The sequence below is a fragment of the Schistocerca serialis genome, chromosome 10, assembly GCF_023864345.2.
Source record: "Schistocerca serialis cubense isolate TAMUIC-IGC-003099 chromosome 10, iqSchSeri2.2, whole genome shotgun sequence".
NCBI classification, from domain to species: Eukaryota; Metazoa; Arthropoda; class Insecta; order Orthoptera; family Acrididae; genus Schistocerca; species Schistocerca serialis.
Window position 1 is genome coordinate 163,530,047 of NC_064647.1, and position 25,032 is coordinate 163,555,078.

At 46.3% G+C, this 25,032-nt stretch overlaps 2 protein-coding genes across 4 annotated transcripts in view; one reads left to right on the forward strand and one right to left on the reverse strand.

Moving 5' to 3' along the window:
- Positions 1 to 25,032, forward strand: part of LOC126425074 (organic solute transporter alpha-like protein) — a 559,459-nt gene that overhangs the window by 227,498 nt on the left and 306,929 nt on the right. The gene's annotated exons all lie outside the window — the stretch shown is intronic.
- Positions 1 to 25,032, reverse strand: part of LOC126425078 (gamma-interferon-inducible lysosomal thiol reductase-like) — a 125,052-nt gene that overhangs the window by 13,730 nt on the left and 86,290 nt on the right. For both annotated transcript variants that reach the window (XM_050087993.1, XM_050087992.1), the window contains exons 2-3: positions 19,531 to 19,680; positions 10,953 to 11,123 (exon numbers count right to left, since the gene is read on the reverse strand). In XM_050087993.1, the coding sequence (XP_049943950.1) occupies positions 10,953 to 11,123; positions 19,531 to 19,680 (321 nt within the window). The remainder of the gene's footprint in view (positions 1 to 10,952; positions 11,124 to 19,530; positions 19,681 to 25,032) is intronic.

Sequence of the window (25,032 nt, forward strand, 5' to 3'; positions counted from 1 at the left end):
AGGTTCTGTCCTTTCCCCTCTCCTCTATCTCCTGTACACTGCTGATACGCCCAAACCTCCACCTCCTGTTCATCTTCTCCAGTTCGCTGATGACACCGCCTTCCTAGCCCTTTATCCTACCCTTCAACGGTCCCAACGTACCCTGCAAACCCACCTTGACCAATTCACCACTTGGTGCAACCAGTGGTTCCTTCGTGTTAATCCCTCCGAGACCCAGGCGATCATCATAGGTCGCACCACCCACTCCTTCCGCCTCCATGATTTCTGCCTCACCATTTATGGCCATCCTATCCACCTCACTCCTACCCTCAAATACCTTGGCCTTACACTCAACTGTCTCCTCACCTGGACTCCCCATGTCCTTACCATCCAAAACAAAGCTGACAACCGCCTCTGCCTCCTGAAACTCCTGTCCAGCCGGACGTGGGGTCTGCATCCTTCCACCATCCTCCACACCTACAAATCCTTGATCCGCCCCATCCTCTGTTATGCCAGCGTAGCTTGGATTTCCGCCCCTCCCCGGTTCTATAAAGCCCTCTAAATCCTCGAACACCATGTGCTCCACCTCGCCTTCCGCATCCACCTTCCGTCCCCCACACATATCCTCTACAACCTCATCCCCTTCCCCCACCTTCTCCTTTTCCTTGAACACATCCGCACACTATATATTGTCTGCCGACTTGATCCCCCTCACCCCCTGGTGTCACCCTTCCTCTCCACTCCACACCTTTCCCATTGTGTCCCACCCTCTCTCCATCTCCACGCCCTTCATCTACTTTCCCAACGCAACTTCCACCATCTACCCCTCCCAGATGATAAGCTTCGCCCTGACATCTACTGTTCCTACCAACTCTATCTTCCTGCCTCCTCCTCAGGACTCCCTCTCCTCCCCCTCCCTCCTCCTGAGCGGCTTCCCCCTCCTACTCCCCCTCCTACTCCCCCTCCATCTCTTGTGCCTCCTTTCAGTGTCTTTGCACTCTCTCCTGCTCTGTCTTCCCTCTTCATCTCCCACCCCATGTGTCTCCTGCCTCTTCGTGAACCCACTGATGCCCCTCCTCTCTTCATCCCGCCGCTTCCCCAGCTGCCCCTTGCTCTCCCCTCCTTTTCCTTTCTCTCTGCCCTTTCCCTCGGCAGGTCCTGCCTGGCAGTTTTATTCTTCATCGTGTGTGCTCCAAATGGGTTTTAAGTGTGTCGTTCCTGAGTGTTTTTACTACTGTGGCCGACTTTTAACGTGTGCCTGTCCATTCAGTGTCTTCTCTGAGTTTTGAAGAATCGCCAATTGTGTTTTTTAACTTTCTGGTGACTTTTTTTTAACTGTCCTCCATGAACATCTCCGTGTTTATTTTTTACCTCCATTTTCTCCCATTATTCTATTTTAAGTTCCTCTTTATGTACATAAAATTTTATTCTTATTTTAAGTTGTCATGTTACTCAGCTGAAGAGCGGCGGATTGTGCCACTGACAGCCCTCCCCTGCCCATATGGGGCAGGGTACTGAAATCACAATAAAGAAGGAAAAAAACGACGACATTCTGACAGAATGTAAGTAATGTATATCTCTCTCGAATTTTTGTAATTGAGCTACTTTCTTAATGAAATTTTTGCTTAATTATGTATATACACCCTGTGCTTCACTTTTGTATTTTTGTGTTTAGGTGACTTTGCAGTGTTACTTGAAAATGGCCATAAGGCCGAAATTGCAATAGTCACAATAAATATTTTATACAGTCAACGGCGACTGTGATGTCTTTTAAGAAATATTATATGACTGTGAATCCCAACCATAAGAAGTTAATCAAATCCTGAACAGTTTGTAAGAAATATGGAGTGAGTTGTGACAGGTTGGATGTTTGTTGAGGCAATAGGTGTTTTGAGATAACGAGTTTTAAAATATTACTTTAATACCATTGTTTGACATACTTAAGAAACAACTTCTGCACGTATATTACCCTTAAAACGTCCTTTGGTAGATGGTACGGAGTTTTTAAGATAACGTTACACATTATGTGGTCAGCCCATTCAGACCTATAGCAAATTACACTATACATAAATTTAAAACCAAGTAAACTGGTTCCAGATTGCGAGAAATTAGTGAATGCTGTGCTGCCTTTTTTGACAAAATCTTCATGTTATTATTCTGTGTTATGACCAACTATAAACTGGCAACACCTGTAGGCATTGATAACTCTCATGTAACAAGGAACTATTTGTCTTCTTTGGCGCCGGTGTAATCACAAAATGTTCTGTTTTATACATAGCTACTCTGAGTTCCTTAAAATGCCTTTGAAATTTCTGATATGGAACTTTGTGAGGCATTACATACCCAGCTACGAGATTTAAAAAAAAAAAAGTGTCTTTTTCCGGTCAGTGTTATTTCCACATAACGACGGAAGATCTGTTTTCAGATGATTCAAATCTATTGCAATCTATGCTGTTGTTCACTCCTGTCGGACACGAACAACATTCATGTCGACACTAGCATGTACAGAATGAGGTGAATTATTGTAAAACACAAAACTACAGAAGCGGATTTTTTAGACATTGTAGAATGTTTTCGCTTGCGCCGAGAATTTTGCATCTCCGGTAAGAGGTCCCTTCTTGATATCCATCTCAGATATGCAGACTGAAGCGACGAATGAAAATTTTATACCAAGACTTGGATTCGAATCCAGGTCTGCTGCTCACCAGGCAGACCACTACGCCATCATCATTCTCGTCGGACAGGGAGTCACGAATCCCGTCTCTGGTGAAATTTGGCGTTAATGGGCTATGGCAGCAGGCGACGAACGTGAGTGCCATTTGCTTGACTCCCTTGGTGTGGAGCGTGTGGCACCCCAACTCCAGGGTTTTACCCGCCTGCCTCCCTGGTTGCTCCAGAGGCCCAGCGTCCTTTTAGACTTGTCAGAGTTCCGGAGGAGCTGCACTCGTGCGTTTATTTTTACCTCCTTATTTTACGATATTTTACACCAGCATCCCGACCATGTACCAGTATTAACGGATGGCTCTAAACAGGGGGCCTCTGTTGGTTGTGCTGTTGTTTTCCCTGATCGAGTCGTCAAGTTACTGCTTCCTGCGGCGTTTACCATCTTTGATGCCAAATTGTTTGCGATCTTGCGGGTATTGGAGCAGATGAGATGTGTTCCCAGTCTTAAGTTTCTCATCTGTTCTGACTCCCCGAGTGCCCTTCAGACCATGCAACACTTGTACCCAGCGGATACGGTCGTCCAGAACATCCATGATGCCCTACTCCACCTGCAACGGCAGGGGAAGGAGGTTTCCTTCTGCTGGGTGCCGGGGCACGTGGGTATTGGTGGAAACGAACTGGCGGATGTGGACGTTGTTGAATGTGCCGTCCCCCTCCATGCTGTTACCTCCCTTTTTCGTGTTATGCGTCAATGGGAAGAGAAGTGGCTGGCAGTCGGTGAAAATAAGCTGCGTCTGGTCAAAGCTACCACGCGGCCATGGCGTACGTCCTACCAGTCATGCAGGCGGGATGAGGTTCTCCTCACTCGCCTCCGCATTGGGCACAGTCCCTTAACGCACGGTTTTTTACTCCAGCGGGAGGACCCCCCAATCTGCAGTGCTTGAGGCGTCCAGATTACTGTCCGCCACATTTTACTTGACTGTCCTTTATTCTCTGACCAGAGGGCGGTGGTTTCCTTGCCACCGGATTTGCCCTCTATTTTGCAAGATGACGCAACGACTGTGGTTAAGGACGTTTCTTCTCCTCTTGTTTTGCCTCTGTATGTGAGGATTTGGAACTGCGTCAGGTCTGTGTCTTTTAGCCGATCTGCTTGTTCGATGTCCGTCTTCGTCCCTTCACCGCATGTGTTCCTGTTTCTATGCGCTTGGGCGCTGATGACCATGCTGTTTAGCGCCCGAAAACCTCAAACCATACACACACACACACACACACAGACACACACACACACACACACACACACACACACACACACACACACACACACACACATGCGCAAGTGCCTTTGCTGACAGCACGACGTGGCCTACAGTGTCTCTCCTGGCCTTGTGATAATATCAGTTGGATCCTAGACGACTAGGAAACCGTGGTCCTGTCTGGTAAGTTCCGATTTCAGTTTCTGAGAGCTGATGACAGGGTTCGAGTGTAGCGCAGACCCCACAAAGCCATGGGCCTTGTTTTGTTCGACAAAATAAGGCACTGTGCAAGCTGGTGTTGGCTCCACAATGTCTTGCACTGTATTTACATAGAATGAACTGGGTCCCCCGGTCCAACTGAACCAATCGTTGAGTGTAAATGGGCATGTTCGGCTACTTGGAAACCCTTTGTAGCCATACACGGACTTCATGTTTCCGTGATAATGCGCCCTGTCACTGGGCCACAATTGTTGGCAATTGGTGTGGAGGAAATTCTGGAAAATTCGAGCGAACGGTTTGGCCACCTATATCTCCCAACGTGAATCCCATCGCACATTTATGGGGCACAATCGAGAGGTCAGTTCGTGCACAAAATCCTGCACCGGCAACACTTTAGGAAGTATGGACTGATAAAGACGCAGCATTGCTCATTATTTCTGCAGGTGTCTTCCAACGACTTGTTTAGTACATACCACATCGAGTTGCTGTAATACGCCGGGCGAAAGAGGTCCGACACAATATTAGGAGGTATAGTGTGACTTTTTTCACTTTAGTGTATTGCCCCCTTGGTATCCCTATGGTGTAAAATAATCCCGGTAGCGGAAGTGTTGACGTCGTTATCTCAGGGGCGGATCACATTCAACAGCGAAAACCATAACAGGTGTTAAACCAGTATTATTTTCATCAGGTTGCCCTCCATGGGGTGGGTGCACGCGACGACTGTGGTTATATTGGGTTAGATGGAGCAGCAATCAGTCGTAGAATTAAGTCGCTTTAATATGACATTTATAGTCACAACGCAGATCAGATTTCGACCTGTGTCAGGTCATTATCAATGCTAAAAACAAATACAACAGTATATATTACAAAGTGATTTACAGAAGTTACAAGTCCATCACATCGTTGTCTTTTAATGTTAACGTTACATACCAGTGCGGAATTGTAGCAGTTGTTCGTGCTCAAGTGAATTCTTACGTAGTTCAACCATTAATGTCGTAAAATTATATGTTGGTTTCACAGTGCACATCGGTTTTGCGTATGGCGCCCTCTACGAGCTGCGATTCAAGTTTACAGTTTTGACGACGTTTTTTGTAATATTTATGTTGTATAATGAAATTATTATGAGTAAAACTACGTAAAATTACAATTCTTACTTTTTCTCACGTCTGTAATGTGCTAGATTTTTAAAATTACTATAGCACGTAACAGTGACATTTTACGCCTCATGGGCTAAAATTAATTATAAAACTGCTATGGCTACGTAAAGTACGTTATAAGAAGTATTGCATATTTTGTCGTGTTGGGACCTGTCTTAATTTAATTAGGTGTTACTTAACGAAAGATATAACGTGAACATATTTACAAAATGTACTTTGTTGGCGCTAGGAGCGCTTGTAAGCATCATTTCAATATGTCGCACTTAGTGGCCGAGAAATAAAAACAATATGATAAAGCGTAATCTTTTGAACACTTATTCTGAAAAGTGACAGTTTTACGTATTAATTGTTGCTAATAGTTACCCTCATGAGTTTGTGTTTTATTTCTCGGCCACTAAGTGCGACGTATTGAAATGAAGCTTACAAGCGCTTCTAGCGCCAACAAAGTGCATTTTGTAAATAGGTTCACTTTATATCTTTCGTTAAGTAACACCTAATTAAATTAAGACAGGTCCCAACACGACAAAATATGCAATACTTCCTATAACGTACTTTACGTAGCCATAGCAGTTTTATAATTAATTTTAGCCCATGAGGCGTAAAATGTCACTGTTACGTGCTGTAGTAATTTTAAACATCCAGCACATTACAGACGTGAGAAAAAGTAAGAATTGAAATTTTACATAGTTTTACTCATAATAATTTCATGTTACTACTTAGTTATTATACAATATAAATATTACAAAAAATGTCGTCAAAACTGTAAACTTGAGGCGCAGCTCATAGAGGGCGCCATACGCAAAACCGATGTGTACTGTGAAACCAACATATAATTTTACGACAGTAATGGTTGAACTGTGTAAGCATTCACTTGAGCTCGAACAACTGCTACAATTCCGCACTGGTATGTAATGTTAACATTAAAAGACAACGATGTGATGGACTTATAACTTTTGTAAATTACTTTGTAATATATACTCTTGTATTGGTTTTTAGCATTGATAATGACGGTGACACAGTTCGAAATCTGATCTGCGTTGTGACTATAAATGTCGTATTAAAGCGACATAATTCTACGACTGATTGCTGCTCTATCTAACCCAGTATTATTTTATTGTTCACAATAAACAACAAAATATTACTGGTTCACCAACTGTTGCGATTTTACTCCATTGTGAGAAAATGGGCATATACAGTTGTGGTTACACAACGAAAAGAAGTCTTTGTACCGTCAACAGTGTGACATGCCCTCACTTGATAAGACACTACACACGGTTTTGGAATTTAATATCGGACATTGGCGCGCAAACTCTGATGATCAGAAAATTTATGCGACGACCTGTCCTCCCCTTTACTGCCCACCAGATACTGGCAGTTAAAATTTCATCCACCTCTAGGATTTGAATCGGCTTACTTCCGAGCGGAGTGCCGCCCAACTGGTGTGCGTTAGCGAGTTATTTTTTCCCCGATTCTTTTATTGTACTAAAATACAATGAACTACGATGTTATACAACTGTTGATACAAACTTTTCACTATCAAACCATCCTTCAAATGATTACATTAATCAAGAAATTGAATTTTCAAAAAATTAAGTGAACAAACTATAAGGCAAAATCAGCAAACACAATTCTTCAAAACACTAACACTGACGATATCTAAAGATAAATTTGTAGGAGCACTACCTCGGCCATTTGAAATAAAAGTTGCTGTTAGACAAGGGGACGGTTCATCTCGTTTACTGTTTCACTACGTTCTAGGAAAAATACACTACTGGCGATTAATATTGCTACACTATGAAGATGACGTGCTACAGACGCGAAATTTAACCGACAGGAAGGAGATGCTGTGTTTTGCACACAAGGTTGGCGCCGGTGGCGACACCTACATCGTGCTGACACGAGGAAAGTGTCCAACCGATTTCTCATACACAAACAGCAATTGACCGGCGTTGCCTGGTGAAACGCTGTTGTGATGCCTCGTGTAAGGAGGAGAAACCCGTACCATCACGTTTCCAACTTTGATAAAGGTCGGATTGTAGCCTATCGCGATTGCAGTTTATCGTATCGCGACAATGCTGCTCGCGTTGGTCGAGATCCAATGACTGTTAGCAGAATATGGAATCGGTGGGATCAGCAGATTAATACGGAACGCCTTGCTGGATCCCAACGGCCTCGCGTCACTAGCAGTCGAGATGACAGGCATCTTATCCGCATGGCTGTAACGGATCGTCCAACCACGTCTCGATCCCTGAGTCAACAGATGGGGACTTTTGTAAGACAACAACCATCTGCACGAACAGTTCGACGACGTTTGTAGCAGCGTGGACCATTACCTCGGAGACCATGGCTGCGGTTACCATTGACGCTGCATCACAGACAGGAGCGCCTGCGATGGTGTACTCGAAGACGAACCTGGGTGCACGAATGGCAAAACGTTATTTTTCCGGATGAATCTAGGTTCTGTTTACAGTATCATGATGGTCGCATTCGCGTTTGGCGACATCGCGGTGAACGCACATTGGAAGCGCGTATTCCTCATCGCCATACTGGCGTATTACCCGGCGTGATGGTATGGGGTGCCATTGGTTACTCGTCTCGGTCACTTCTTGTTCGCATTGACGGCACTTTGAACAGTGGACGTTACATTTCACATGTGTTACGACCCGTGACTCTACCCTTCATTCGATCCCTGCGAAACCCTACATTTCAGCAGGATAATGCACGACCGCATGTTGCAGGTCTTGTACGGGCCTTTCTGGATACAGAAAATGTTCGACTGCTGCCCTAGCCAGCACATTCTCCAGATCTCTCAATTGAAAACGTCCGGTCAATGGTGGCCGAGCATCTGGCTCGTCACAATACGCCAGTCACTACTCTTGATGAACTGTGGTATCGTGTGAAGCTGCATGGGCAGCTGTACCTGTACACGCCATCCAAGCTCTGTTTGACTCAATGCCCAGGCGTATCAAGGCCGTTATTACGGCCAGAGGTGGTTGTTCTGGGTACTGATTTCTCAGGATCTATGAACCCAAATTGCGTGAAAATATAATCACATGTCAGTTCTAGTATAACATATTTGTCCAACGAATCATCTGCATTTCTTCTTGGTCTAGCCATTTTAATGGCCAGTAGTGTAGTAAGGATCTGGAATTTGGAGCTACAAAAATCACATAATTGAATCAATAATGCCACGAAGGAAGACAAATGGAATTAAGGTAAACTGCCTGGCTTTTGGAGCCGATTTTGGAACACAAGAGACGCAGTTATTCAAATAAATCTTCTGGAAGAAATAGTGAAAAATCTGGTCTCAAAATTTTTGTTGAAAAAAAAACAAAAACAAATTCATGACAAATATAAAAAAATGCACAAAAATTCATAGAAAAACAGGTAGGTAAAATAGAGCGACTAAGTAAATTTAAATATCTTGGAGAAGCTATACAACAGAAGGTACTAGAATATTTTGAAATAGATGTAAGAGGTAACGATTAGGAGGGAGCATATGATCTGACAAAGAATACTTACAAAAAGAAATACATATCTAGGAAAACAAAACTAAAACACATTACCACAATAATACTACCAGAATATTATATGGATCTGAATGCCTAACAATGAACTATAAGCTGGATAGGATAGAGGTTCCTGGAAGACGCATTGTTGAAAAAAATGATGGACGCAATACAAACTACAGATATCTGGAAAATGATAAATAGTGAGGAGATCGACAAAAATACACTCCTGCAAATGGAAAAAAGAACACATTGACACCGGTGTGTCAGACCCACCATACTTGCTCCGGACACTGCGAGAGGGCTCTACAAGCAATGATCACACGCACGGCACAGCGGACACACCAGGAACCGCGGTGTTGGCCGTCGAATGGCGCTAGCTGCGCAGCATTTATGCACCGCCGCCGTCAGTGTCAGCCAGTTTGCCGTGGCATACGGAGCTCCATCGCAGTCTTTAACACTGGTAGCATGCCGTGACAGCGTGGACGTGAACCGTATGTGAAGTTGACGGACTTTGAGCGAGGGCGTATAGTGGGCATGCGGGAGGCCGGGTGGACGTACCGCCGAATTGCTCAACACGTGGGGCGTGAGGTCTCCACAGTACATCGATGTTGTCGCCAGTGGTCGGCGGAAGGTGCACGTGCCCGTCGACCTGGGACCGGACCGCAGCGACGCACGGATGCACGCCAAGACCGTAGGATCCTACGCAGTGCCGTAGGGGACCGCACCGCCACTTCCCAGCAAATTAGGGACACTGTTGCTCCTGGGGTATCGGCGAGGACCATTCGCAACCGTCTCCATGAAGCTGGGCTACGGTCCCGCACACCGTTAGGCCGTCTTCCGCTCACGCCCCAACATCGTGCAGCCCGCCTCCAGTGGTGTCGCGACAGGCGTGAATGGAGAGACGAATGGAGACGTGTCGTCTTCAGCGATGAGAGTCGCTTCTGCCTTGGTGCCAATGATGGTCGTATGCGTGTTTGGCGCCGTGCAGGTGAGCGCCACAATCAGGACTGCATACGACCGAGGCACACAGGGCCAACACCCGGCATCATGGTGTGGGGAGCGATCTCCTACACTGGCCGTACACCACTGCTGATCGTCGAGGGGACACTGAATAGTGCACGGTACATCCAAACCGTCATCGAACCCATCGTTCTACCATTCCTAGACCGGCAAGGGAACTTGCTGTTCCAACAGGACAATGCACGTCCGCATGTATCCCGTGCCACCCAACGTGCTCTAGAAGGTGTAAGTCAACTACCCTGGCCAGCAAGATCTCCGGATCTGTCCCCCATTGAGCATGTTTGGGACTGGATGAAGCGTCGTCTCACGCGGTCTGCACGTCCAGCACGAACGCTGGTCCAACTGAGGCGCCAGGTGGAAATGGCATGGCAAGCCGTTCCACAGGACTACATCCAGCATCTCTACGATCGTCTCCATGGGAGAATAGCAGCCTGCATTGCTGCGAAAGGTGGATATACACTGTACTAGTGCCGACATTGTGCATGCTCTGTTGCCTGTGTCTATGTGCCTGTGGTTCTGTCAGTGTGATCATGTGATGTATCTGACCCCAGGAATGTGTCAATAAAGTTTCCCCTTCCTGGGACAATGAATTCACGGTGTTCTTATTTCAATTTCCAGGAGTGTACAAAGGAAATATCAGAAGCAATGGTTACAAGAAGATTAATCTTTTTTGAACACCTCTACCGAATAAATGAGAAAAGGCACGCGAAATAAATGTTTCTGTATTTCCGGAAGAAGAAATAATAACAGCATGAATTATAGAAACAAGGAAAGGAGTAGAAAAAAATTAGAATAAAAAATCGGAAATAGCAGAACGAAATCTTTTTAACAATAAAATACTACATTCAGAAGGCTTTCAGTGGAGATAAAATACGAAATTCGGAACAACATGGAAAGAAGAAAGGAGAAGGCAACATAGGGAGAAGGTGAAGGACTACTGCAATAACAGAATACAAGGAAAGGAGAGGGTCTGAATTTATTACGTGCCCGCAGCTGGTTAATAAGAAGATAAAAAACTATAAAAATAAGAAGCAATATCTGCAAGGCTACAAAGGCGGGGAGCGCTTGGTTAAGTCGTTCTCATCGCCCGAGCTCAGCTAATCTGAGTCGACTGAACGATAATCGATGCGAATTCACGGCTGGCTTACCTCAGTCAGAATTGCTTCCGGGTCTGTCTGGTTGCGGATCGTGCAATCCGCCAGGTTTAGCAGCGTGGTCTGGTCTTGGACGAGGGCTATGGCACACGAGTGGATTTTGAGTCCTTCACACTCCGTTTCACCGTGCTCGCATGTGAAAGTGGGAGGATTCGTGCTATTAACCTGTGAAAGTAAAAGAAATTGACACACACATTCTGTAATAAACACAAGCAAGTAAAAACTGCATAAGTTAGTAACTAAGCTAAGAGAATCTTCCGTCAGTTCTTGGTGCTTTTCATTAATTAGTAACAAGTCATCGAATCTGTAGCTGAGTTTCTGTACACTGCTAGAAAAACAAAAAAGAAAAAAATTCACACACCTGGAAAGACGACGTCGATTTCTATCCATGACGGCATATGAGACCTGGGATACACTCATGCTCATAAATTGAAGATAATGCTGATACATGATGAAACAACGCTCTGGTGGGCGCTTTGCGGGTTTAAATCACTTCGGGGTATGACCATGCGGTGCATTTGAGCTGCGGTCGTCGCACGATGGCGCTGGCAGAAGTCCACATACGCAGAGGTGTCTTGGTGCATGTCAGAGTACGGTGCAGCGAATAAGTGTGCAGACGTTTTCAGACGTGCTAATGGTGACTGTGTGCTGAAAATGGCTCAAAGAGCACATATTGATGACATTAGGAGGGGTCAAACACAGCAGGTCGTAGCACAGGCCGTCCGTGTGCCACAAAGTGTAATGTCAAGATTATGGCAACGATGCCAGCAGGCAGGAAACATGTCCAGGCGCTACAGTACGGGACGTCCACAGTATACAAGAAGACCAATATCTCACCATCAGCGCATGCAGACGGCCACGGAGAACTGCAGGTAGCCTTGCTCGGGACCTTACCGCAGCCACTGGAACAGTGACAGAACAGACATAATTTATTCGCCCAGAGACCTACAAGGTGCATTCCACTGACCCCTGGTGTCAGGAGCACAGTACAAGGTCACTGGAACAGTGGTCCTAGGTTATGTTCACGGACGAGTTCAGGTACAGTCTGAACAGTGATTCTCGCTGGCTTTTCATCTGGCGTGAACCAGGAACTAAATACCAACCCCTTAATGTCCTTGAAACCGTCCTTTATGGAGGTCGTGGTTTGATGATGTGGGGTGGGATTATGATTGGTGCACGTGCACCCCTGCATGTCTTTGACAGAGGAACTGTGACAGGTCAGGTGCACCGGGACGTCATTTTGCACCAGTATGTCCGCATTTCCAGGAGTTCAGTGGATCCCACCTTCCTCCTGATGGATGATAACGCACGGCCCCACCGAGCTGCCATCGTGGAGGATTGCCTTGAAACAGAAGATATCAGGCGAATGAAGTAGCCTGCCTATTCTCCAGACGTAAACCCCATCGAGCACGTCTGGGATGCTCTCGGTCGACGTATCGCTGCACGTCTTCAAACCCCTACGACGCTTCCGGAGCTCCGGCAGGCACTGGTGCAAGAATGAGATGCTACACCCCAGCAGCTGCTCGACCACCCGATCCAGAGTACGCCAACCCGTTGTGCGACCTGTGTAGTGTGCATGTTGGTTATATACCATATTGATGTCGGGGTACATGCGCAGGAAACAGTGGCGTTTTGTAGCACATGTGTTTCTGGACAGTTTTCTCAACTTATCATACCGTGGACTTACAGATCTGTGTGGTGTGTATTCCCTATGTGCCTATGCTATCAGCACCAGTTTTGCGTTAATGCCACGTTGTGTGGCACCACATAATTCAGTTATCCTTAATTTATGAGCGTGAGTGTAGATGTACCGACACTGAATGTCATTCCACAGCAAGTGGCGTAGCTACAAGAGCGCCGTCTTTGTCTGCACTTTAATCGGGAATGCTCCCAACCAGAAGGCTCAGTACAGTGCAAAAGTGTGAAGCAGGCAGGCAACCATGCCACGGACAGGCACTCGGGCCACCTACAGCCAAATGAGCGTGAGTGACAGGGTTCAGATTGTGGCGGGATGGTTCTTTTGGAGAATTACCACACACGTTGGACGTGCTGCGTCAGTTGTGTAACGATGCTGAGATCAGCAGTCACGGGAACGTTCTCATGAACCGTAGGTGACGTTCTGGACGTTGACGCAGCACAGACGCCCACCAGGATCGTGGTATTGCAAGGGCAGCAGAGGCAAATGGTACAGCTACCAAGTGGCTCATGAGAAAGCTTGTGAGCCCAGACGTGTCAACAAGAACTATTGCGAACTGTTTATTAGCAGTGGGGACAGGTACACGATTCGCATGGTGTCGTCAGAAGATCGCTCGGGAGAGGAAATTGTGCGCCGTGGTCTTGAGCAATGAAGGTTCCATGGTACTGGAAGAAGGCCCAGTCATAGCAATCTATAAGAAAGGGTAGAAAATCGAATGCACATAATTACTGGCCCATTTCACTGACATCGATTTGTTGTGTTCAGACATAGTGACCTTTATAGACTCTGAGAAGCTGATCTGCAGAAACCAGCACGGTTTTAGGAAAAAGCGGTCATGCGAGACACAGCTGGGCCTCTTTGTGCATGATATACAACAGGCTCTAGATACCAACTCCTAGGCTGATGCCATATTTCTCGACTTTCAAAAGGCGTTCGACTCAGTTCCGCATTGTCGCTTGCTCCAAAAAGTGCGCGCTTACGGTTTATCCGATGAGATATGCGACTGGATAGAATGTTTTCTAACAGACACAGAGCAGTATATCGTCCTGATCGGGGAGACTTCAACAGAAACAAGGATAACTACAACTGTGCCCCAGGGCAGCGTAATAGGTTCGCTGCTTTTTGCGATTTATATAAACGATCTGGTTGATAGTATTGACTGTTTGCCGATGATGCTGTAGTCTACAGGAAAGTAGTATCAAACGAAAGTTGTGAACATATCGATGAGGATTTGCAGAAAATAAATGCGTGGTGTAATGACGCAGTTATCTCTCAATATTAGTACGTGTAACCTACTGCGTATAACAAGGCGAAAATCCCCATTAATGTACGAGTACAAAATAAATGCCCAGTCTTTGGAAGCAGTAACATCCGTCAAGTATCTGGGTGTGACTATTCGAAATGATCTCAAATGGAATAATCAGATTACAGAAGTAACGGGTAAGGCGAACTCTAGATTGCGTTGTATTAGTAAAATCTTGAAGCGACGAACTCCTTCAACAAGGACAATACGTTAGTTCGTCCAGTCTTAGAGTATTATTTGTCTGTATGGGACCCTTACCAGTGGGATCTGATTCAAGGGATTGATAAGGCTCTCTGAGCACTATGGGACTTAACATCTATGGTCATCAGTCCCCTAGAACTTAGGACTACTTAATCCTAACTAACCTAAGGACATCACACAACACCCAGCCATCACGAGGCAGAGAAAATCTCTGACCCCGCCGGGAATCGAACCCGGGAACCCGGGCGTGGGAAGCGAGAACGCTACCGCACGACCACGAGATGCGGGCGATTGATAAGGTCCAAAGAAAAGCCGCAAGATTCGTGACTGGTACATTTATCCATCGCGAGGACGTTACAAATCTCATAGAAAGTTTGAAGTAGGACACACTTGCAGATAGAAGGCGCGCTAAACGGAAGGGGCTGCCCACTAAATTCCGAAATCCGATCTTCACCGAGTATGTAGAGCATATATTATTACCACCAACTTTCAAATAGCACAATGATCACCATTCAAAGAGCTCGTACTGAGGCGTTCAGACAGTCGTTTTTCTCTCGCGCGATCCGCGAGTGCAACAGAGGGGGCGGAATATGACTTTGGCGCGAATTGTGCCCTCTGCCACACACCGCTTGGTGGCTAGCGGAGTATATACGTAGATGTTGAGGTTCTACCTGCACGCAAGTGATGGTCGCTTGCGCGTACGACGTAGACCTGGTCAGTGCTGTCTCTTAGAGTGCATTCGTCCAAGATATACTGACCCAAACCCAGGCCTTATGGTGTGGGGTGCACTAAGCTACAACTGTCGCCCACATGTGGTGTTTTTGGAGGGGACGTTAATCAGCGCTCGGTACTTGCAGTATGTTGTTATACCCATTCTTCTGCCTTCTTTGAAAAAGAAAGGTAACGTATTGCTCCAACAAGATAGTGCCCGCCCACACGCTGCCCGTGTTGTGCAAGACGCGCCGCAGCTTCCCTGGCCACTACGATCTGCGGACTTGTCTCCAAACGAGCACGTGTGGGCTACGATGGGACGAGGAGTGACTGGTGCGGCTCATCAACCAACAACTATTACAGAACTACGTGAACACGCCGAGCAGTCGTGGCATAACGTTTCCCTTTGTACGATCGACTGGATGCCAGATTCAGAGCCTGCATAGCCGCCTGTGGACGCTACACCACGTACTAATATGGGTGTTTCAGCATGGCTCGATACCTCACACCTCAGAACCGCCTGTGCTATTGATGTGTAAATGTAATCATTTCGTGTACTCCATATACAGTGTTGCAACAATAAATCTTGAGTCAATTGGAAATCCCTGAAAGTGTGTACTAATTTTTTTTTCCGCTAGTGTACTTATCCGTCTGTGCGGGAAGATGCGACTTTTCAAGGTCTCATATCTTGGCTCCTATTCATAACAGAGGTAAGCGGTCATATGTTTTGGAGAACCCTTTGCCTAACGACCGTTTGTATCTATATCTGAAGAACGGGCATACTGCAGGTGTCCTGCATTACAGGGTCAAAATTTAAATATTACATACGTCCTCCGGTCTAGCCAAATTGGACAGACCAGTTGATTCTTCTGCGTTAGGAGCGGTCTAACACCGACCTTAGGCTCTATTTGTTCATCAGCGGTCCGTGAGAAAACCACTAAAAAAACATGATTTTTGAGTACGAAAAGTACCAATTGTGGGAATGGCAACTTTTATGATTTATATTCATAGCAGATCGTCGAAATTTGTACCACAAATCCTTAAGACAATTTTTTGAGGACCTTGAAACTTTTTTCGAAATCATTATCCGTTACCGAGGTCTATGTTACAGACCTTACACACATAAAAAATGCGCCTGATATTCGGTCTTAGGCGTAAATGTAATTTTAACTGACGCAGTGAACACATGGCAAGGACTATAGGCTCATCGAAATAGTTCGGACGTCACCAAACTAAGTTTTTAGTCGGCATCTTCTCACGAATAAAACATTGTGACTTGCTTTCTCTAAGGTGGACACTTCATGCCTTCACAAATATGCCGAGCGTAGTGCTGGAAAAAATGTGCTGAAAAAGGTCTTAACATACCAAACAGAACTTAAAATCAATGTCAGAGATTTTATAAAATTGGCATGACTGAAAATTCAGTGAAATATTTCTAATAACATTTTTACAAATCATTAACTGCGAATTTTCGATGAAATGCGATCGGCGAGCAAAGTATTCAGAAGAAATACAAAGCAAACTATTTTGTTTTAATCTCTTACGATGCGAACTTATTTGTTATTTGTATGTATCAAAGTATACAGTATTTCCAAGCACATAAACAAACAGTCAAAACTTTGGTGACGTACATAATTCGTTTTATATAAGCAGCACACACTACTATAGCAAGGAAAAGAGGGGGAATAGCATAAAAACACTCCTGTCAGAGCACAAATATGGCGGATATGTTCCTCTCGGAAAGACTGACAGGGGAGTCAGTACCCATTCCGTCTTCCTCCCAAAACTTTTTGTGCTGGAACACAGTAGCAAAGAGACGGTTCCATATAGGAACGCTTAATGCTATTAGTGGGTAACACTGGAGTTGCTGCCCCATCGTGTCTCATTTGTGTTCGATTGGAGACAGACCTGGTATTCGAGCAGGTAAAGGCACATGTCGACATTTTGTACAGCATGTTGGTTTACAACAGCGAGCGTTGTCTTGTTGGAAAACGCTCTCTGGAATGCTGTTCATTAATGAGCGTGACAGGTCGAATCACCAGGCTGAGTACAAATTTGCAGTCAGGATGCGTGGGATGACCACGAAGTGCTCCTGCTGTCATTTGTATTCGAACCCCAGACCGTAACTCCAGGTGTTCGTAAAGTGTGTCTAGCTCGCAGACAATCTGGTTGAAAGTCCTCCATTGGCCGCCTCCAAACGAACGAATGGCTGTCGCGCACCGAGAGAGAGAACCAGCTTTCACCGAAAAACACAACAGACCTCGAATGAGTACTCACTTGGCACCACTGAAGTCGTGGCGGTGGTTTTCAGTGGAATGCACGCTACAGGGCGTCGGGGTCGGAACTGTCCTTCAAGTAACCGATCTGTAACGGTTTGTTGTCTCACCGTTGTGCCAACCAGCAGTTGCTGCTGCAGATGCAGTACGATGCGCCAGAGCCATACTCCAAACACGATGGTCTTCCCTCTCGGTAGTGCCACGTGGCTGTCCAGAGCATGGTCGTACATTCTCGTGACCAGCGCTGCCAGTAATTATGTACAGTGGCTGAACTATCGCAGAAGGAACGTCCAGCTTCTCGAATCGTCAGAGACGAGGGTGTGGTTAGGAGTCCCCCATGGAAGAGTAGGTGGACCACTCTTATTCTCCACACACAAAAATATACCAACTAACAGGGTGAGCAGCAATTAACAGCTGTTTGCTGATGTACAGGAAGATGGCGAGTACGGGTGGCGGGTGTGAATAGTCTCAAACTCCGTATGAACATGCCTCTCAAGGCACAGCGGCCCGACCGACCACCGTGTCATCCTCAGACGTCAGGCGTTAGTGGACGCGGATGTGGAGCGGCATTTGGTAAGCACACCGATCTCCCCGCCGTTGTGAGCTTTCGTGACGAGAGCCGCTACTTCTCAGTCAAGCAGCTCTTAAACTGGCTGTTGTGTACATAGTTCTGTGTAGTCAGTGCGTATACAACTTTCCCACTAGAGCGCGCCCCGCTAAGCACAACAGCACAGGCACAGCGCTCGTCTGTCTCCGCACTACGAGATGGCGCTGCCTTAGAGATGGACCAAATTTTCTTCCGCCGATCCATGTATTAACATGTAGTGCAGCCAATGAGATTGCTGCTAACATAGAACCTTTTCTCCTTGCGGATCACACTCGCGCAATGATACGTGAACACGTGAGGTATTATAATGAGTGTACAGACCTCCGATAAAGTCAGTCTGTAGCAGTATATAGTCAAGTTTCAGTCTGTGCCTAATAAGATTACCATATTCCTGTACATAGTTATGAAGATAAATGAATAGACACTTCTGTCAAGTATCAGATATACGTGAGAATAAGATTAACGTACCAAGACCAAAGGAACTTCAGATTGTCAATTGTAAACAGCATCCAGAATCAAGTTACGTAATGTCTATGCTTTTTATTGTTTTAATAAATGGGTGTGAAAAGTAATCAAGTTCTGTTTAAAGTTGGTCACCATCAATCTGCTACTCTAAGCGTGCAAGTGGCATTTCTATCGTCTGACCTAACGGCAGAAGATAAACACGCCGCGATAAGACCACGAGACATATTGCTGACACTCGCCTACTTCGTTAGAGCGACAAGTAAAATAATCTGCTGGTGTGTGTACCGAAGGTCTCACAGTACGCACACCACACTGGCCTCACAGGCTGATTGCACACTGTTTTACCAACAGTGTTCGACAGACCCCAAATGGTCACCCACCCAAGTGGTAGCCAAGTCCGACAGCGCTAAGCTTTGGTTATCCAGTGGGAACCGATGTTACCACTGTGGCAACGCCATTCGACGCTAAATGGTTAGACACAGGGAGTGCTTCTTCGTACAGCCGGGCAGCTGGATTTGGCATTTGCGGGCTGTAGTTGTCCGGGCTAGTGGTCTTCCCTCCTAGAGCCTCCTGGAGCGTCGCTATGCTGTGGAAAATGGTTTGGATCCACTTTTGCCTTGGACAATAATTTATTTATTGACAAGTCCGGTGTTTTGGTATTGGGAAGATGGCAGATTATGTGGGTAATACCCATTTTCATGCTCTGCAATTCCTTATGCTTTTACTTGTGGCGCTGTTCGCTGTGTATTTTAGGAAGTGCCTTTTAAGCTGTGACATGAAGGTATATGTTACGTTCATTTTTTAAGAAAGGAATAGGAAATACAAAACGTTCCAGCTGATTTCCTAGCAAGTGTTATTTAAGATGTCTGTTTCTGGCGTAAGCTTGATCTTGATAAGGAATGAGCTCTTTCTATGATGTTAAGACTGAAATGTGTCGAATTTTTTTCATTTTGAGAATACTATAAGGCATATAGGCAGTCGCTTTTCTAGTACTCTGTATGCGGGTGGAACAGCAAAGGAAACGAGTGCTAGTGGTTCAAGATACCTTCCGCCATGCACCATAGGGTGGTTGGCGGGCTATGTATGTAGATGTAAATGTAGATGTAGATGTATAGAGTAGAATGTGCTCTGCAGCAGGTGTGTGTGTGTGTGTGTGTGTGTGTGTGTGTGTGTGTGTGTGTGTGTGTGTGTGTGTGTCTGTGTGTGTGTATGTAATATAACACCGATGAGTGGTGTGAAATAAAGTTTTATGTGTAGTTTACTGTGTTTCAATCGTCTTAAACAGTAGAAAGTAGAGAGAAACTGTTACTTACCACAGTGTTGCCAAATGGGACCAGTGTAACGGTGATACGTTCTGGAGCATGTTTATAAGTCGGAATCAGCTGGTTTATGAAGAATTCTCTGCACGCTGGGCTTAGCGTTTCATAGTAGACGCCAACTCTCGCTGTGTTATCAGCAAACACCTGTAACATAATATCTTCCGTAACGACTGGCAGTACACATACATGATGAAGCTGCCTTACACGATAAAACGCACTGAAGACGGACAAAGGCAAGGGTCTGGTTGTGAATTCCCTGGCATAGGTAAAAGCCGTGTACGGCAGTCGCTTAGTGAACAAAATAAGAATGTCGGCCAGATTTGTGATGGATTCAGGACTTATTAGTGGATACAACTTTGCCCAGCGATCTAAACGGAGCAAAATTATTAGATGTGGAAGTACCCTAAGGGAGCCCGCCCGGCTAGCCACACGGTCTATTGCGCTGCTTCCCGAGCGGGAGGGCATGCCAGTCCCCAGTACGAATCCGCCCGGCGGATTTGTGTCGAGGTCCGGCGTGCCGGCCAGCCTGTGGATGGTTTTTAAGTCGGTTTTCCATCTGCGGCGAATGCGGGCTGGTTCCTGTTATTTCGTCACAGTTAAACTATGTCAGCAATTGTTGCGCAAACACTCTCTCCACGTATGCGCACACCATAAGTACACCACCAGGCAAACATATGGGGCTACACTCGTCTGGTATGAAACATTCCTGGGACTGGGGTGTCCACTGGGGGCCGAAGGCGGAACGACACAATAACCCTCGGTTTGGTGTAGGGCGGCAGTAGGGTGGGTGGACTGTTGTGGGGTTGTGGACCACTGCGGGTTATGGTGGGACGGAGCCTCTCCGTTGTTTCTAGGTCCCTGTTCAACAGTCACAATACACACACATGTTCAAATGTGTGTGAAATTTTAAGGGACTTAACTGCTAAGGCCATCAGTCCCTAAGCTTACACACTACTTAACCTAAATTATCCTAAGGACAAACACACACACCCATGCCCAAGGGAGGACTCGAACCTCCACCAGGACCAGCCCCACAGTCCATGACTGCAGCGCCTTAGACCGCTCGGCTAATCCTGCGCGGAACAGTACACACACACACACACACACACCCTAAGGGAGTGTTGATGAGAGGCTTATATTTTTCGTGATATTACATGCCGGGTGTGTCACCGAAGACACGGCACCCAATTTACAGGGCAGTGCAGTTAAAAGCGGTCCTCCTCGCGTTTGAATGTGAATGCAGCATTTCGACTTCTGAAACAGAGCAGCTACAACAATGGACAGTGTTATGCAATAATCGACTGATACTATTCTTCTGTCTGCATTTTAACTTTTCCATTAGCGACATTAGATATGAGACGCGAATGCAGCATTTCGAATTCTGAAACAGAGCAAAGATCTACAACAATGGACAGTTTTATGCAAGAATCGACATTTACTATGCTTCTGTCAGCATTTCAGCTTTTTCATTAGCGACATTAGGTATGAGACGCAAATGCAGCATTTCGAATTCTGAAACAGAGCAAAGAGCTACAACAATGGACTGTTTTATGCAATAATCGACTGTTACTATTCTTCTGTCAGCATTTCAGCTGTTTCATTAGCGACACTGGAAATTCCTCTTTGCGGTCTGCAAAATGACTTTCTCGATAGAATGAAGAAATGAAACTGTGGAAGCATGTGCGAAAACAAATTTGGTTAAGGAAACTAGCGAAATTTTCATGGTATGTTATCCAGATGAAGGACCACCAGCAAAGAGAGCAATACAGAGTCTGTGTAAAAACTGGTGCACCTACAGATCTGTGCAAAATGTAAAACGACAAAGAATTCCATCAGGTTTGCACACTAAAAGTTATTGCAGATATTCGCAGAAGAATTGTTCAGAGTCCAAAGCAGTCGACACGTAAATTGGCCCAACTGATGCATATAACTTGGATCGTTTGCCAGCAGATGTTGAAAAGTCTTAATCTGAAGCCAGCTCCTGTGACGCTTGTGCAGCAGTTACGGGAGGTCGTGGCAGAAACGTGTAGATTACTGCACATGGCTTTTGAGCAACATCAACGATGGTTTGTCAGACCCTTTCTATTACGTCATCAGTGTCCACTCCGATAGCTGAGTGGTCAGCATGATGGATCGCCATCCTACGGGTCCGGACCCGATTCCCGGCTGGGTCGGGGATTTTCTCCGTCTGTGCTGTCTTCATCATTTCATCCCCATCCTGCTCTCCCGTTGCCCAATGTGGCGTCGAATGCAGTAAGACCTGCGCCAAGGCGGCTGGACCTGCCCCAAAAGGGGCCTCCCAGCCAGTGACGCCAAACGCTCATTTCATTTCATTACCTCATCAGCGACAAATCGTTGTTCCATCTTTCCAGTGATGTGAATTCACAGGACATGAGGTACTGACCCACAGAGAGCCGTAACATTGTGTATTAGCAACCTCTCCAAAATGGTTCAAATGGCTCTGAGCAGGATTCGAACCAGTGAACGTAGCTGTTGTGTAAATAGTTCCACGTAGTCAGCGCGTACGCAACTTTCCTACTAGAGTGCGCCCCGCTAAGCACAACAGCGCAGGCGCAGCGCTCGTCTGTCTCCGCACTACGAGATGGCGCTGCCACAGAGACGGATCCAATTCTGCTTCTGCCGGTGCACATATTAATATGTAACGCAGCCAATGAAATTGACGATCCAAGCCAAGGCACGTTCCCGACTCCGTCTCCTCAAGCTCCTTTCCGGCCGCACGTGGGGTCTGGACCCCTCCACAATCCTCCACACCTATAAATCCCTCATCCGCCCTATCCTTTGTTATGCCCATCCAGCGTGGATCTCCGCCCCCCCTACCTTCTATAAATCCCTCCAAATCCTTGAACGCCATGCTCTCCGCCTTGCCTATCGCATCCGTCTCCCCTCCCCCACGCGGATCCTGTATGATCTCATCCCCTTCCCCCACCTCCTCCTTTTCCTTGAAAGGATACGTATCCTGTACACCTCACGTAAACTTGATCCTCCTCACCCGCTCGTTTCCCCGATCCTCTCCCACCCCCGCCCGCTGCCGCACCTGTATTCTCACGTCCCACCTGGTCTCCATCTCTCCACCCTCCTTACCCTCTCCCAAGGTGGCTTCCGCCAGCTCCCTCCCTGATGATGTCCTCGTCCCCTCCATCTACCCCTCTTATCAACTTTGATCCTCCCCCCCACCTCCTATGTCCTCTCCTTTAGGCACCCTCCCTCCCTCCCTTCCCTTCCCTCCTCTTTCCTTTCCCCCTCCCTCCTCCCCTCTCCACCGGGCTTCCCTCCCCCTTCCTCCCTCCCCCTCTCTCCTTTGCCCATGGCATCTCTGCTCCCCCCTCTCCCATTCCCCTTCCCATTCCTCCTCCTCCCTCTCTTGGCAGGTCCCCGGACTCGTACACGCTCAGTGAACATTCGCGCGCCGGAGATCATCGCCGTCAGTGTTTCGTGTGTGTGCCTTCGTTTGTGTGTAGTGTTGTTCGCCGTCACGCCCCCACCGTTCACGTGCCGTCGCCATCATCCATGTTCTGTGCATCGTGTCGCCCAGTGTTAGTGATGCTTCTCGTCTAGCGTGAACGGCTACATGTTTTATCGATTTTTAGTGTCTACATTTTTTGCCCACCGTTTTTACTGTCTACTCTGTGCCACCTTTCTGTACTACTTGTTGTAACACTCAAGGCTGAAGAGCGGCGTATTGTGCTGCTGCCAGCCCGCCTTTGTATAAGGTGTTAAAATCACAATAAAGAAAAAAAAAAACCAATGAAATTGCTGCTAACGTAGAACCTTTTCTCCTCGCAGATCACACTCGCGCAGTGATACATGAATGCGCGAGGTATTATAACGAGTGTACAGACCTCCGATTAGTGAGTCTGCATTTGTCTGTACCAATCTGCATTAGTCTGTACCAGTCTGTACGAGTTCTACATTTGTCTGTACCAGTCTATAGTCAAGTTTCAGTCTGCGCCTAATAAGATTACCATATTCCTGCACATAGCCATGAAGATAAATGTATAGACACTTTAGTCAAGTATCAGAGATATATGTGAGAATAAGATTAACGTACCAAGACCAAAGGAACTTCAGATTGTCCATTGTAAACAGCATCCAGAATCAAGTTACGTAATATCTATGCCTTTTTATTATTTTAATAAATGTGTGTGAAAATTAATCAAGTTCTGTTTAAAGTTGGTCACCGTCAATCTGCTACTCTAAGTGTGCAAGTGGCATTCCTATCGTCTGACCGAACGGCGGAAGATAAACACGCCTGGATAAGACCACGAGACATATTACTGACATTCGCCTACTTCGTTAGAGCAACAAGTCAAATAATCTGCTGGTGTGTGTACTGAAGGTCTTACAGTACGCACACCACAGTAGCGGTCGCGCGGTCCCACACTGAAGCGCCTAGAACCGCTCGGCAACACCGGCCGGCGCAGCCAATCCATTATGAAAAAATTGCCGTTTGGCCCGCCGTAACATGAACGCGCATCATCTCATTCTTTGTATGAGGTGTTCTCCGTTACTAACGATCATTTTATACGAGCACAGTAGCCGCGAGGAGTGGTTATGCGGTTTGAGGCGCTTTGTCACGGATTGCACGGCACCTCCCGCCGGAGTTTCGAGTCCTCCCTGGGGCATGGGTGAGTGTGTTGCTCTTAACGTAAGTTAGTTTAAGTAATGTGTAAGTGTAGGGACCGATGACCTCAGCAGCTTGGTCCCTTAGGAATTTAGACACATTTGAACATTTTGGCGAGCGTAGTGCAGTTTCTGATTCGTGATCGGACGAGAACAGTGGACGCTATACACTATGGAAAGCTATATTGTACATGTATCATAAAGAATCGAAGTTTTAAGGAAGCAGTTTTTCATTTCATAGTTTTTCACCGTAGTTTAGCGCAGAGAAACATGCAAGGAGAACGTATGTCATGCGCTGGATATACGTTTCTTACAAGGAGATAGTAATAGCGTTGCATTCCATACGAGTAATAGGTCGGATACCGCAACGATCTGACGTTATAGCTTGTTTTAAATGCAGAACCTTATAGCCTTAGGAGTGCATGTGTTTAAGTTCTCTCTTACTAATACCTTCTCGACAATGACCCCATACACTAGAATAATACTTTAGAATTGATGCCGCAGATGATTTACGTAAAAGGCTGCAAACTCCGTTCGTATGGAGCTCCACCATGCATAAAGAATATCCGTTTCTTGTTCTTAACTGTCTCTTATATCATCACAACAGTTTCACATCTACTGCACACCAAAAACGCGTGCTAATCTCCTCAATTTCGCGCATCTGGAGAAATCTTGTGCTCTTGGATGGGTACTGGACAGCAGTTACGTACTCGATTCGCTGTGTTCCTTTACGAAACGAGGAATGTAGCGGTCTTCTTCTGGTCAGCTGCAGATTAAATTGGTGACGGTGGCCGGCCGTAGTGGCAGAGCGGTTCTGGGCGTAACAATCTGGAACCGCGCGACCGCTACGGCCGC